At 50.3% G+C, this 14,593-nt stretch overlaps 2 protein-coding genes across 3 annotated transcripts in view; one reads left to right on the top strand and one right to left on the bottom strand.

Annotated features, from left to right (window-relative positions):
* Positions 1-1,267: 1,267 nt before the first annotated feature.
* On the bottom strand, positions 1,268-11,288 carry LOC311029178 (tomoregulin-1-like). The gene is made up of 10 exons (XM_084034181.1): positions 10,505-11,288; positions 6,281-6,390; positions 5,993-6,122; positions 4,806-4,832; positions 4,327-4,417; positions 3,993-4,141; positions 3,120-3,167; positions 2,912-3,032; positions 2,663-2,824; positions 1,268-1,595 (listed from the first exon to the last, which is right to left on the bottom strand). Exons 1-10 carry the CDS (start codon positions 10,644-10,646, stop codon positions 1,511-1,513), a joined length of 1,065 nt encoding a protein of 354 aa, XP_083890307.1. The 5' UTR covers positions 10,647-11,288; the 3' UTR covers positions 1,268-1,510.
* A 3,063-nt stretch (positions 11,289-14,351) lies between these two features.
* LOC311029168 (melanoma receptor tyrosine-protein kinase-like) overlaps positions 14,352-14,593 on the top strand; it is a 23,567-nt gene continuing 23,325 nt past the window's right edge. Inside the window, exon 1 of one of the 2 annotated variants that reach the window (XM_084034163.1) lies at positions 14,352-14,593. This exon is cut by the window's right edge and continues 52 nt beyond it. In XM_084034163.1, the coding sequence (XP_083890289.1) occupies positions 14,567-14,593 (27 nt within the window). In that variant the 5' untranslated portion in view covers positions 14,352-14,566. The other variant, XM_084034164.1, reaches the window with a different exon arrangement.

The following is a 14,593-nucleotide window of genomic DNA, read 5'->3' as shown; positions in this document are numbered from 1 at the left end:
AAACAGCATTTTGGTTTTCAGGTGCGTCTCATCGTAACAAATACAAAAGAAATATCAAATAAAGTTTATCTGAGTTTCCACCAAAGACCTCGGTGGTCCCTGTGGTCCGGGGCGCCCCCTGGAGTATTAAGGCTCTTATTACACGCAGGAAACAGGAGCAGCAATGCTTCATGGGAAACCTTTAAAAACACAAGAAAACGAGCAGAAGGTAATAACTATAATCATTATTATGAGTTAATACTTAATGTCCACGTAAAAAACCACCCGTTCAGATTCAAATCTGAATTTAACTGATCCAATTTATTTTTCACGGTTTAATAATCATCTTTTTTTTTTGGCATCAAATCCATTGAATTTAGTTTAGTTTTGAGAATAAAATACACATTCTTGGTGGTTTTTGAACGTCAACATTAAATATTCAGAGTTTATTTCCGTCGACTGAAGTTTCAAAGAAACAGTTTGAAGAGTTTCCTCTTCGTCGTAAACGTCGGTCCCACCAGATAAATAATGTTCGTTTCCTGCCGGAGGATCCACAGTTTGAGTCGGCGAGGAGGACGGCGGCTCCGCTCGGCATCATGGGAAACACAAACTCATCTGCAGACGGGGGGAAATCAAAGATGGAGGAAAATCTGAAAAATAAGGCCCCTGAAGAAGTTTAAAAAATAGCTTTTAAAAAAGGGGGAAAAGTGTTGATATCAAAACGGCCGTCAGTCTGTGGAAGAAAACGGCGACATGACATCATCCGGGAGGACGTGACATCATCCGTGAGGACGTGACATCACCCGGGAGGACGTGACATCATCCGGGAGGACGTGACATCACCCGGGAGGACGTGACATCACCCGGGAGGACGTGACATCATCCGTGAGGACGCTACATCATCCGGGAGGACGTGACATCATCCGTGAGGACGCTACATCATCCGTGAGGACGTGACATCATCGGGGAGGACGTGACATCATCCGGGAGGACGTGACATCATCCGTGAGGACGCTACATCATCCGTGAGGACGCTACATCATCCGGGAGGACGTGACATCATCGGGGAGGACGTGACATCATCGGGGACGACGCTACATCATCCGGGAGGACGTGACATCATCAGGGAGGACGCTACATCATCCGGGAGGACGTGACATCATCAGGGAGGACGTGACATCATCGGGGACGACGCTACATCATCCGGGAGGACGTGACATCATCGGGGACGACGCTACATCATCGGGGACGACGCTACATCATCCGGGAGGACGTGACATCATCGGGGAGGACGCTACATCATCCGGGAGGACGTGACATCATCGGGGAGGACGTGACATCATCGGGGAGGACGCTACATCATCCGGGAGGACGTGACATCATCGGGGAGGACGTGACATCATCGGGGACGACGCTACATCATCCGGGAGGACGTGACATCATCGGGGAGGACGTGACATCATCGGGGAGGACGCTACATCATCGGGGAGGATGTGACATCATCCGGGAGGATATGACATCATCCAGGACGCTACATCATCCGGGAGGACGTTCCTGACGGGAAGTGGCCCAGGTGCTGCTTCTGGCGCCGCCCACGCTTCGTCTTGTTGCACCTCCTGCAGGACACAACAGGAAGCACACGTCAACGACCGCCAACTCTAACCCCTCCCCCTGAGCTGCAGCCGTCCAATCACAGCTTTATGAAGCGGCGTCTAACCCTAACCCAGGGTGAAATTGGACAGGGGGCCAGATTATTTTCAAGTGAGACCTCAGGGGGCCGGATTACACTTTGGGACTGAAAAGGCCAAACGTTGACTCAACACATGGATAGGTAGGCTGTTTGAAATGATTCATGAAGGCCTACACATCAAAATAGCCTCACAATGAGGCCTAAATGACATACATTACAAAGGAGGATGATTGACAGGCGCTCTCCTTCATACAATCACACTTCATGGCTGCACCTGATTGGACGATCGCTTTCACAGCTGTCCTGTCTGCTCCCGGATTTCAAACCGACCAACATGGCGGCTCGTTTGGAAACGTTCTCTTATTTTACAACAATAGTTCACCGAAACGTGTTTCTGAAAACATTTTAGGAGAGAAATAAGCTATGCAGTTGCTGAATCTGTCTTTATTTTAGATCGACAACATTCAGTTTAAAAGATTTTGGAGAGCTTGCGGGAGGCAGCGGCGCGCCGTCTCTCCGCACTCACCGTGAGTCGAATGCATTGCAGGGCATACCGTAAATCCTTTAATATAGCCTCAGCCAAAATCTTCGCGACGCGAACCTGACAATGAATGGGAAGGGTGGAAATAACGCTGCCTGTCGACACTTGCCCCGGCCAATGTGACTGGCCGGTGATAGAATACAGGCCAGTATTAGAGCATTTACGGTATATATTTAAAAAAAAAATAGATAAAATAATAATAAAAAAAAATATTCTCCCCTTATCACCCGCGGGCCGGATGTGCCCGCGGGCCGTAACCCTGGCTGTAGTTTATCCTGAAACCAGAGCGTGAGCTCCCCCGCTGGCTGAGAGAGGTCACTGCAGCAGAACGCTGGGGAACCTCCCCCCCCCCTCCATTAACATTATATCTCTCATCGAGGAGGATATGTAGTAGTAGTAGTAGTAGTACACGGAGTACACTCCGTATACTCGTGATGGTGAACAGCAGGTACCTGGTGAAGCACATCACCACGGCGACGATGACGGCGATCTGAACGGCTCCGATGATGGCGGCGATGAGGACGTAATGCAGCTTCTGACCACTAGGGACCACGTACAGGATGTTGAAGTCCAGCAGCTGGTCACACTGAGGACCGCCGTACGCCGCCTCACACCTGAGACCAGAACACACACAACGTTCAGACAGGCTGATTGTGTGAGGCTGTGATTGGCTGAAGACGGGGGGCGGAGCCAGCTGTTACCTGCAGGTGGGCAGGTTGTGTCTCATCTCACATTGGCCGTGTTCACAGAACTGGGCGTAGTCTTCAGGGCAGGGGGCGGGGCTGTCCGCAAAGCCCTCCCCCTCGCCAGGCTTGGACACGGCTGGAAGGAAAGGAGGAAAAGTCTGGTTTGTGATTGGCTGTTCCAGAGACACGCTGGGGGGGGGGGGGGGGGGGGGGCGGGACTCACCGTAGATGTCGGGCTTGGTCTTCATGCTGTCGTCCTTCCTACTTTTATCTGAAACCACAGAAGAAGAACATGTTTACACTAGTATCCCTTTTTCCTTCTTCCTCTTTTCTATAATCCTCCTCTCCCTCCATCTCCTCCTCCCCTTCATCTCCTCCTCCTCCTCTCCCTCCATCTCCTCCTCCTCTCCTTCCATCTCCTCCACCTCCTCTCCCTCCATCTCCTCCTCTCCCTCCATCTCCTCCTCTTCTCATCCATCTCCTCCTCCTCTCCTTCCATCTCCTCCACCTCCTCTCCCTCCATCTCCTCCTCTCCCTCCATCTCCTCCTCTTCTCATCCATCTCCTCCTCCTCGTCTCCCTCCATCTCCTCCTCCCCTTCATCTCCTCCTCCTCCTCTTCCTCCATCTCCTCCTCCTCTCCCTTCATCTCCCCTTCCATATCCTCTTCTTCTCCTCCTCTCCCTCCATCTCCTCCTCCTCTCCCTTCATCTCCCCTTCCATATCCTCTTCTCCTCCTCCTCTCCCTCCATCTCCTCCTCCTCTCCTTCCATCTCCTCCACCTCCTCTCCCTCCATCTCCTCCTCTCCCTCCATCTCCTCCTCTTCTCATCCATCTTCTCCTCCTCCTCTCCCTCCATCTCCTCCTCCTTTCCATCCATCTCCTCCTCCTCTCCCTCCCTCTCCTCCTCCTCTCCCTCCATCTCCTCCTCTCCCTCCATCTCCTCCTCCTCTCCCTTCATCTCCCCCTTCCATCTCTTCTTCTCCTCCTCCTCTCCCTCCTCCTCCTCGTCAGGCATTCTGGTTGATTTGACGTCAGCTGACATGACATCATCATCCTCCTCCTCCACGTCACTGCAGCAGTGTTGTTTCCCGTTACCTTGGCAACGGCCCACGTGTTTGATGTCGATCTTGAGCTGTTTGAGGCAGGACGCCTCTCGGACGTGGCATGGCGTGTCGTAGGTGACGCCGTCGCCGCCGCACACCGGGTTTTCGTTGTGGCCGTTACACACAATGTTACACATGCAGCTGGAAGCACACACACACACACACACACAGACACACACACACAGACACACACCACAATCCTTCATTTGTGTTCCATGTAATCATTGTTGTGTAATTTACATTTAACGCCGTGTGTGTGTGTGTGTGTGTGTGTGTGTGTGTGTGTGTGCGTGTGTGTGTGTGTGTGTGTGCGTGTGTGTACTAACAGCATGTCCTCAGAGTCTTCATCACATTCGGCTCCAAACTTGCAGTTTCCACATTTGGACGCCTTTTTCCCGCGACCAGAACCTTCATCATCTGTCGACACAAGACGTCACTGAAACACGGCCGCCACATGTTTGCTATTATTACTGTTATTACTACTAGTATTACAACTGTTATTACTGTTATTATTACTATTATTATTACTATTACTACTATGATTACTATTATTATTACTATTACTACTAAGATTACTATTATTACTTTTATTATTACTGTTATTATTGTTATTATTACTATAACTACTATTATTACTACTATTATTACTGTTATTACCACTATAATTACTATTATTACTACTGTTACTATTATTACTACCATTATTACTATTATTATTACTATTACTACTTATTACTACTGTGATTCCGGTTATTATTACTGTTATTACAGAGTAATGCCTGGTGTAAAAGCTGCGTGGGTTTACCTCCGTCTCCAGATCCTGACGCTCCGTCTGTCAGAGACACAAACAGGTAGAGTGGTTTACGTCACATGGTCACATGGTCACATGGTCTGTTGAATTCTGTGACAGCCTCCCCTCCGCTGGAGGAGCGAGAGGAGCAACTGTTGCTGTGGTTTGTTGCTGTGGTGCGTTGCTATGTTGCTGTGGTGTGTTGCTGTGGTGCGCTGCTATGTTGCTGTGGTTTGTTGCTGTGGTTTGTTGCTGTGGTGCGTTGCTATGTTGCTGTGGTGTGTTGCTGTGGTGCGCTGCTATGTTGCTGTGGTGTGTTGCTGTGGTGCGCTGCTATGTTGCTGTGGTTTGTTGCTGTGGTGTGTTGCTATGTTGCTGTGGTGTGTTGCTGTGGTGCGCTGCTATGTTGCTGTGGTGTGTTGCTGTGGTGCGCTGCTATGTTGCTGTGGTTTGTTGCTGTGGTGTGTTGCTATGTTGCTGTGGTGCGCTGCTATGTTGCTGTGGTGTGTTGCTGTGGTGCGCTGCTATGTTGCTGTGGTGTGTTGCTGTGGTGCGCTGCTATGTTGCTGTGGTTTGTTGCTGTGGTTTGTTGCTGTGGTGTGTTGCTATGTTGCTGTGGTGCGCTGCTATGTTGCTGTGGTGTGTTGCTGTGGTGCGCTGCTATGTTGCTGTGGTTTGTTGCTGTGGTTTGTTGCTGTGGTGTGTTGCTATGTTGCTGTGGTGCGCTGCTATGTTGCTGTGGAGTGTTGCTGTGGTTTGTTGCTGTGGTGTGTTGCTGTGGTGCACTGCTATGTTGCTGTGGTGTGTTGCTGTGGTGCACTGCTATGTTGCTGTGGTGTGTTGCTGTGGTGCGCTGCTATGTTGCTGTGGTGTGTTGCTGTGGTTTGTTGCTGTGGTGTGTTGCTATGTTGCTGTGGTGCGCTGCTATGTTGCTGTGGAGTTTTGCTGTGGTTTGTTGCTGTGGTGTGTTGCTGTGGTGCGCTGCTATGTTGCTGTGGTGTGTTGCTTTGGTGCGTTGCTGTGGTGTGTTGCTTTGGTGTGTTGCTGTGGTGCACTGCTATGTTGCTGTGGTGTGTTGCTGTGGTGCGCTGCTATGTTGCTGTGGTGCGTTGCTGTGGTGGTTGCTGTGGAGCTTTGCTGTGGTGTGTTGCTGTGGTTTGTCGCTGTGGTGGTTGCTGTGGAGCGTTGCTGTGGTGCGTTACCGTGGTAACAGGGACCCTCTGACACGATGCTGATGGCTCTCTGCTTCTTGCAGGCGGCTCTCCTCAGGAAACACTCGTTCTGGTACGTGTCGCCGTTGGAGCCGCACACCGGGACGTACTTCTTATTACACTGAAACACATCGCCATGACAACCGTTCACACAGTGTTTTCATGAGGAGGGGAGGAGAGGAAACTTCGGTACGTTCAGGCCAAGTAAGTCACCAGGTCTTACTGTGTGTGTGTGTGTGTGTGTGTGTGTGTGTGTGTGTGTGTGTGTGTGAGACTCACGTGGAACTGGCACACACACTTGATGTCGGCGGCGTTCTCACGGCAGGTTCCTCCGAAGCGACACGTCCCGGCGTCGCACACTCGCAGGTCGCTCTTCTTCTCCGACAGATCTGAGGACGATGACGAGGTCGGTGATCGCGTCTCACGAAGACGACATAAAACGGAAACATCGTACATCGTCTCGTAAACGTCCCGCTAACCTTTACGACACCAATGATGTCAACGATGCTAACAGTACTCACGATGACGGAGCAGAAATGTCGGCTTTAAAAACACACATTCAAAGATTTGACGTCTCCATGGCAACACATTTAAAGTCATCAGGGTTCATCCTCTGGGGAGTTTCATCTGAACCGACATACAGAGTGTGGGAAACACACACACACAGTAACACACTGTTATCCAGGGTAGTCATTTCTTGATGGAAGCTGATTGGTCGACGGTTCCCAAGCCGGCCAATTAGAGCTGGTAATTACAGGGGTCGTGACCTCCGCTTCCCCTGTAATTATTAAATACCTCGGAGTGCTGAACACACAGAGAGCCTTCAGCGGGGTGGACAAAATATCAGAAACGCTGCTTCCCAGAGACCGGAGGACTGTTGTGGTCTCTAACGACTGCTGGTCTCTGGAGTCCACGTCATGGTTTTGGTTTCCATCGTGGACCTCCTGAAAACTTCTCTTTTTGTAAAGTCGCTATAAAGACAAACCAGCGTAGGGATATGAAGGTTATTACCGGGGAACCGTCGTAGAGTCGGAGCTGAAGTCAGTGAAGCTGATCTGAGGTCAGTCGACCTCAAACCAAGTGGAACAACGTTTTGATCTCTCTCTCTCTCTCCCTCGATGTCTCTCGCCCTCTCACGCTCTAATGACCTCATTATCTCTCTCTCTTCCCGTCCAACGCCGGCGGCGGCTGCACAACTCGGACTCAAGTATGTGGACGCCCGAAGTTCTGAATCCCAGGAGAACATCTGAGCGTCTCCGTGGCGACGGCGATAACACGAGTTCACATCCTCTTAAAATAGAAATCCAGACTTTAGATCCTAAAACCCCAGAAGACCGTTTGAGTTTAGATTTCTACATTTAGATCAGAGACTGAAGGTTTAAGCTCTTCTCCACTTTATTATTATTATTATTATTATCGTTATATTTAGACACCGTAGTGTCTGACTTCCTGTCTGACAACATGAATATGTAGTTTAACCACAAATGTAGTTTTTAACCAAACAAACAGGAGAAAGAGTGACTTTGTTCTTCATGATCGATTCAATCAAAGTTTGAACTGAGAAATTAAATAAAGGGACTTTCAACGAACAATTATTCTAGATTAATCTGCCGATGTCACAATTATCCCGCCAAAATAAAAGAGATTCTTGTTGTGTCACAGATGCTTGTTTTTGTTCAGATGAAGGAGAATGCATGAAAATCATTTGGTGTCCTTTAGTTTCATCAGGAGGGAAATGAGGAAACATAACGTAAACTGTTTTATACGTTTATAAACCTAAGTTATCACATAAGTTTCATCTGGAAGAAAACATATTTGATGAATCCGTTTATCCGTCAGATTAATATTTATATATTTCTGTATCCTGTGTATTTTTACAACCATCATCTTATATTTGATCCCAGTCGGAGATGAAGCGCTTCATATCGTCCCGTCAACATTATAGATTATATATACCCAATACATCCACCACAGACCCCACTGTTGCCCTGACAACCGGCTCATTGATGTGTTTACATGGGCCGGAGGACGGAGAGGAGGAGGAGGAGGAGGATGAAGAGCAGGAAGAAGAGGAGGAGGACAAGAAGGAAGAGGAGGACGAGAAGGAAGAGGAGGAGGAGGACGGGAAGGAAGAGGAGGACGAGAAGGAAGAGGAGGAGGACGAGAAGGAGGAGGAAGAGGAGGAAGAGGAGGAGGAAGAGCAGGAGGAAGAGCAGGAAGAAGAGGAGGAGGACAAGAAGGAAGAGGAGGACAAGAAGGAAGAGGAGGAGGAGGAGGAGGACAAGAAGGAAGAGGAGGAGGAGGACGGGAAGGAAGAGGAGGACGAGAAGGAAGAGGAGGAGGACGAGAAGGAGGAGGAAGAGGAGGAGGAAGAGCAGGAAGAAGAGGAGGAGGACAAGAAGGAAGAGGAGGATGAGAAGGAAGAGGAGGAAGAAGAGGAGGACAAGAAGGAAGAGGAGGAGGAGGACGGGAAGGAAGAGGAGGACGAGAAGGAAGAGGAGGAGGAGGAGAAGGAGGAGGAAGAGGAGGAGGAAGAGCAGGAAGAAGAGGAGGAGGACAAGAAGGAAGAGGAGGAGGAAGAGCAGGAGGAAGAGCAGGAAGAAGAGGAGGAGGACAAGAAGGAAGAGGAGGACGAGAAGGAAGAGGAGGAGGAGGAGGAGGAAGAGCAGGACGAGGAGGAAGAAGAGGAGGAGGACAAGAAGGAAGAGGAGGACGAGAAGGAGGAGGAAGAAGAGGAGGACAAGAAGGAAGAGGAGGATGAGAAGGAAGAGGAGGAGGAGGACGAGAAGGAAGAGGAGGACGAGAAGGAAGAGGAGGAGGACGAGAAGGAGGAGGAAGAAGAGGAGGAGGAGGAGGAAGAGGAGGAGGACGAGAAGTAGGAGGAAGAAGAGGAGGAGGAGGACGGGAAGGAAGAGGAGGAAGAAGAGGAGGACAAGAAGGAAGAGGAGGAGGAGGACGAGAAGGAAGCGGAGGATGAGCAGGAAGAGAGGAGGACAAGAAGGAGGAGGAAGAAGAGGAGGACGAGAAGGAGGATGAGGTCGAGAAGGAGGAAGAAGAGGAGGAGGAACAGATGTGTAGATGTGGTTGTGTTAGATGTACAGACCTCATGTAACCTCGCCCCTCTGCAGCCTGTAATTAACCCAAAATAGTGCTAGCTAGTGAGGAGTGGTCAACACACACACACACACACGCACACACACACACACACACACACACACACACAAACACACACACGCACACACACACACACACACACACACACACACACACACACACACACACACAGGCTTTAACATGGAGGCCTTGAACCGACCAACATGGCTGCTTCAGCTGGTTCCAGCTCACGATCATGCTGTCCAGGTGACGATGCTTCTGTTGTCACGGCGACTGCAGTTACGCAGGGAGCGGGGCGTCACGGGGAAATAGTCGGAAAACTGAACCGGTCGCTTGTTTTACGCCGTTCTGCAACGCAAACATTGAGGGCTTTTACAACGCAGTTAGTTAGGAGGCTAAGCCACGCCCCTTCCTGTGTCCACCATGGGAACTTATTCCAGAATTGATTTGTCGTCTAAAGCTAACGTTGGTTTCATCGTCTAAAGCTAACGTTGGTTTCATCGTCGAAAGCTAACGTTGGTTTCATCGTCAAAAGCTAACGTTGGTTTCATCGTCTAAAGCTAACGTTGGTTTCATCGTCAAAAGCTAACGTTGGTTTCATCGTCAAAAGCTAACGTTGGTTTCATCGTCTAAAGCTAACGTTGGTTTCATCGTCGAAAGCTAACGTTGGTTTCATCGTCTAAAGCTAACGTTGGTTTCATCGTCTAAAGCTAACGTTGGTTTCATCGTCGAAAGCTAACGTTGGTTTCATCGTCTAAAGCTAACGTTGGTTTCATCGTCTAAAGCTAACGTTGGTTTCATCGTCAAAAGCTAACGTTGGTTTCATCGTCTAAAGCTAACGTTGGTTTCATCGTCAAAAGCTAACGTTGGTTTCATCGTCAAAAGCTAACGTTGGTTTCATTGTTGAAAGCTAACGTTGGTTGTATATAACTACGTACTAACTGTATGTAGTTTTTTTAAGCTTTTCTCTAAACTTAACTTCCATTTTTCGTAGCAAAAAATTGCGTCGACTGACGGAAACAGAATTCCGGCTGAGCAACAATTTGTGTCGTTCAGAATGAAACCGATGAAATTTCGTGAGCAGCAGATCTTTCATACGTTTGTACGAAGCCTCCAGGAAAGTCATTTTACGCGAGTTCACGCTTCCTACGACGTCGGTCGGACGTTAAAACGTTCACGTTCATTTGCATGAAGAGGAAGTGACATCACATCGCACTCTGCTGGTCGTCATGACAACAGAACCAGCTGCATGGAACCATCCAATAAGAAAGGAGTCTCTTAAATAAACAGAACCGTGACCTCTGACCTCCACCCCCTCAGCCCTCTGACATCACAGCGCCTGCAGCGACCTACCTGGCGACCAGGTCACGTGGGTGTTTGACGTCTCACCTGGACAGTCGGCGGCCTTCCCGGGGCCGCAGTCCGCGCTGCCGCCGCCTCCGCCGCCGCCGCGGGGGAACGAGGTCCGGACTGAGGGGAGAACCAGGACCAGCAGGCAGCAGGACCAGGAGAACCGGTACACCGGAGCCATGATGGAGGAGCGTTGGGGGGGTGAGGGGACACAAGAGACAGATGGAGGGAGAGGCGAGAAATAAAGGGACAGATGGAGAGAAAAGGAGGTAAATAAAGAGAGAGGGAGAGAGAGAGATGGAGCTACAGAGCGACAGACAGGCAGACAGACAGGCGGGTGGATGAGGAGACAGACAGGAAAACCCCGAAGAGAAAAACGCGCCGCAGGAATGAAGATGTTAAATCCGGATGAAGGAGAAACGCTTCATGGTGAAGCACGAAGGAGGTCCGGGACCACGAAGGAGGTCCGGCTCCACGAAGGAGGTCCGGCTCCACGAAGGAGGTCTGGCTCCACGAAGCCCGGGACAACAAAGCAGAGCAGGCCTGGGGCTCCACACAGCGACCCCCACACCTCCGCCACCCTACCAGCAGTCTGCCTCACAGCCCGGACTCAGCCTCCATCCCCCAGCCGCGCTGCCTCGCTCTCGAACCGGCGGCGAGAACCGCGGAACGTCCGCGGACACAAAGAAGATCCAGGTAAAAGTCCGACGGGGCTTCCGGCTGCAGCAGGCCGAGGAGGAGCGGTGTGAGCCGGGGACGAACGGAGGATGCTTCGGTCGTACCGGGACTCTTTTTTTTTGTACTCCTGTTCTTTCTCTCCTGAATCACATCAACAAAGGCTGGGACCACGTGACCCGCAGGAGACCACTCCCACTGAGAGAGGGGGGGGAGTTAATATGCTGTTCGCCTCGTCTCTCTCCATATAATTAAATATATAGTAAATAAATACAAATACAGTAACTATTCAATCTGACAACATGACATGCCGTCATTGATGCACTATTAATCACGTAGATTTTTATTTTGCATCTCGAGATTAAAGTCTTATTATTAAATATACTATTAAACTTTAACTACATTCATGTTGACGTCTCACAATAAAACCCAAGAAACGGAGCCTCAAAAACCTGAAAAACAAGATTTAAACACATGAACATGAATAAATAAAACATGTAACCTCCTCCTCTTCATCCTCCTCCTCTTCATCCTCCTCTTCCTCCTCCTCTTCATCCTCCTCTTCATCCTCCTCCTCTTCATCCTCCTCTTCCTCCTCCTCTTCATCCTCCTCTTCATCCTCCTCTTCCTCCTCCTCTTCATCCTCTTCCTTCTCTTCCTCCTCCTCTCCTCCTCCTCTTCCTCTACTTCCTCCTCTACTTCCTCCTCTTCCTCCACCTCTTCCTCTTCGTCCTCTCCTCCTCTTCATCCTCCTCCTCCTCTTCCTTCTCTTCCTCCTCCCCCACTTCCCCCACTTCCTCCATCTCCTCCTCTTCGTCCTCTCCTCCTCTTCCTCCTCCTCCATCTCCTCCTCTTCGTCCTCTCCTCCTCTTCCTCATCCTCCACCTCCTCCTCTTCGTCCTCTCCTCCTCCTCTTCCCCCTCTTCATCCGCCACCTCCTCCTCTTCATCCTCTCTTCCTCCTCTTCGTCCTCTCCTCCTCCACCTCCTCCTCTTCCTCCTCCTCCCCATCTTCATCCTCCACCTCCTCCTCTTCGTCCGCTCCTCCTCCTCCTCTTCGTCCTCTCCTCCTCCTCCTCCTCTTCATCCTCTCCTCCTCCTCCTCCTCCTCTTCCTCCTCTCCTTCTCCTCTTCATCCTCTCCTCCTCCTCTTCCTCCTCCTCCTCCTCTTCATCCTCTCCTCCTCCTCTTCCTCCTCCTCCTCCTCTTCGTCCTCTCCTTCTCCTCTTCATCCTCTCCTCCTCTTCCTCCTCCTCCTCTTCCTCCTCCTCCTCCTCTTCATCCTCTCCTCCTCCTCCTCCTCCTCTTCCTCCTCTCCTTCTCCTCTTCATCCTCTCCTCCTCCTCCTCCTCCTCCTCTTCCTCCTCTCCTTCTCCTCTTCATCCTCTCCTCCTCTTCCTCCTCTCCTCCTCCTCCTCCTCTCCTCCTCCTCTTCCTCCTCCTCCTCCTCTTCGTCCTCTCCTTCTCCTCTTCATCCTCTCCTCCTCTTCATCCTCTCCTCCTCTTCTTCCTCCTCCTCCTCCTCCTCCTCCTCCTCTCTGAAAGCTCTCAGTCCATTAACCTGATTCTCCTGCAAACACCCGACGAGCTAAAAGCGCTAACGGAGGAAAACCACGTTAGCCGCTCACGAGGAAGAAAACATCGAGGCCCAACTGGACTGTTTCCTGGTCCAGGTTTCCTGGTCCAGGTTTCCAGGTCCAGGTTTCCTGGTCCAGGTCCAACAGTCCACATGGACTTATCCTTCTCTAGTGTTAGACACGTGTGGACCGTTTTTAAATCTGCTTTCTGGGTTCAAAATGATCCAAAAGTTACGTTTAAGAAAAATGTGTTGATGAAGCTGAGACACGTCAACTGTCAGGACCAGGTCCGGGGACTGGAGGACCAGGTGTGGGGCCTGGAGGACCAGGTCTGGGGACTGGAGGACCAGGTGTGGGGCCTGGAGGACCAGGTCCGGGGACTGGAGGACCAGGTCTGGGGACTGGAGAACCAGATGTGGGGCCTGGAGGACCAGGTCTGGGGACTGGAGGACCAGGTCTGGGACTGGAGAACCAGATGTGGGGCCTGGAGGACCAGGTCTGGGGACTGGAGGACCAGGTCTGGGACTGGAGCTGCTGATTCAGGTCTGAAGGCTGTCACTTCTCATTAAAGCCAAACATCCATTAAGCTTTTTCTTTGTGGAACAAATGAAGGTTTCAGGTAAACAATCAATTATGAATGCAGAGAATGGTGCATTGTGGGGGAAATCCGTGACCTCGTTAACACGACAACACGTTGCCCAAACGGAGAGCTGAGCAACCGACAGAGTCCGAGACCAGGACCAGGACCAGGACCAGGACGTCATCGATAACTGCTTGAAAACACACCATGTGTGTGTATTTATATACAGACCCCCTGCACCCCCCTTTGGTCATAGCTGGTACTACAAGGGCAGGATGAGGTCCAGGATCTGGCCTGGTCTAACACACACACACACACACACACACACACACACACACACACACACACACATACACACCTAACACACGCCTAACACACGCCTAACACACATCTAACACACATCTAACACACATCTAACACACATCTAACACACACACACACACACACACACACACACACACACACACACACACACACACACACACACACACACACAGCTTTCAGGCGAGATGCGTGGGTATGGGAGTGTGTGTGTTGGTGTGTGTGTGTTAGATGTGTGTTGGTGTGTGTGTGTGTGTGTGTGTGTGTGTGTGTGTGTGTGTGTGTGTGTGTGTGTGTGTGTGTGTGTGTGTGTTCGTGTATGAAATCAGAGTAAAAGAGTACTTTTATCTGACGTGTAGTCGTAGTACATTAAACTGTCCACCAGAGGGCGCCGAAGGGGAGAAAAAACCCGATTCCTCTTAATTTAACAACTCAACAACTATATATTATTATTATTATTATTATTATTATTACTATTATTGATCCAGTATAATACAATATAAGTGCGATTCAATGTAATAAATATTGTTTTCAACCTGTAACTTCATTCAGTGATCATCAGTAAATATTTCATATTTATATTTGATTAAATATATAAGATAAGGAGAGTTCTAATAGATAAACAGAATATTCATGTATTTATTTCATTCCTTCCTGATAAAAACTCCTGATGTTGAGTTTGTGAAGTGAACCGGAGGAGGAGGAGGAGGAGGAGGAGGAGGAGGAGGAGGTGTGGACCCGAGTCTAGCTGAGTCCACCAGGATCCGTCATTCAGCTCCAACCCTCAGACACGGAGACACCTCCGCGGGTCCGGCCCCCCCATCAGCGACCACCAGGACCCGCTCGAGGACTTGTTCAGACCAGGACCCCGTTCTTGGAGCTTCATTCGGACCAGGACCCGCTCTAGGACTCGTTCAGACCCGGACCAGGTCGTCGGACTCGGAGGGACATGAGGTTGTGCGGAGGAGAAGCGGCG

The sequence above is a fragment of the Eutrigla gurnardus genome (genome assembly GCF_963514095.1).
Source record: "Eutrigla gurnardus genome assembly, chromosome: 18".
In the NCBI taxonomy this organism is placed as follows: domain Eukaryota; kingdom Metazoa; phylum Chordata; class Actinopteri; order Perciformes; family Triglidae; genus Eutrigla; species Eutrigla gurnardus.
The sequence above is the reverse complement of the archived record's forward strand: the minus strand, read 5'-3'. Positions and strand labels throughout refer to the sequence as shown.

Coding starts and splice junctions, on each gene's coding strand:
- LOC311029178 (XM_084034181.1), bottom strand. CDS start 10,646: ATGGCTCCGGTGTACCGGTTCTCCTGGTCCTGCTGCCTGCTGGTCCTG. Junction 6,391..10,504: donor GAAGGCCGCCGACTGTCCAG/GTGAGACGTCAA, acceptor CATCGTCCTCAG/ATCTGTCGGAGAAGAAGAGC. Junction 1,596..2,662: donor GTGGTGATGTGCTTCACCAG/GTACCTGCTGTT, acceptor TGTGTCCTGCAG/GAGGTGCAACAAGACGAAGC.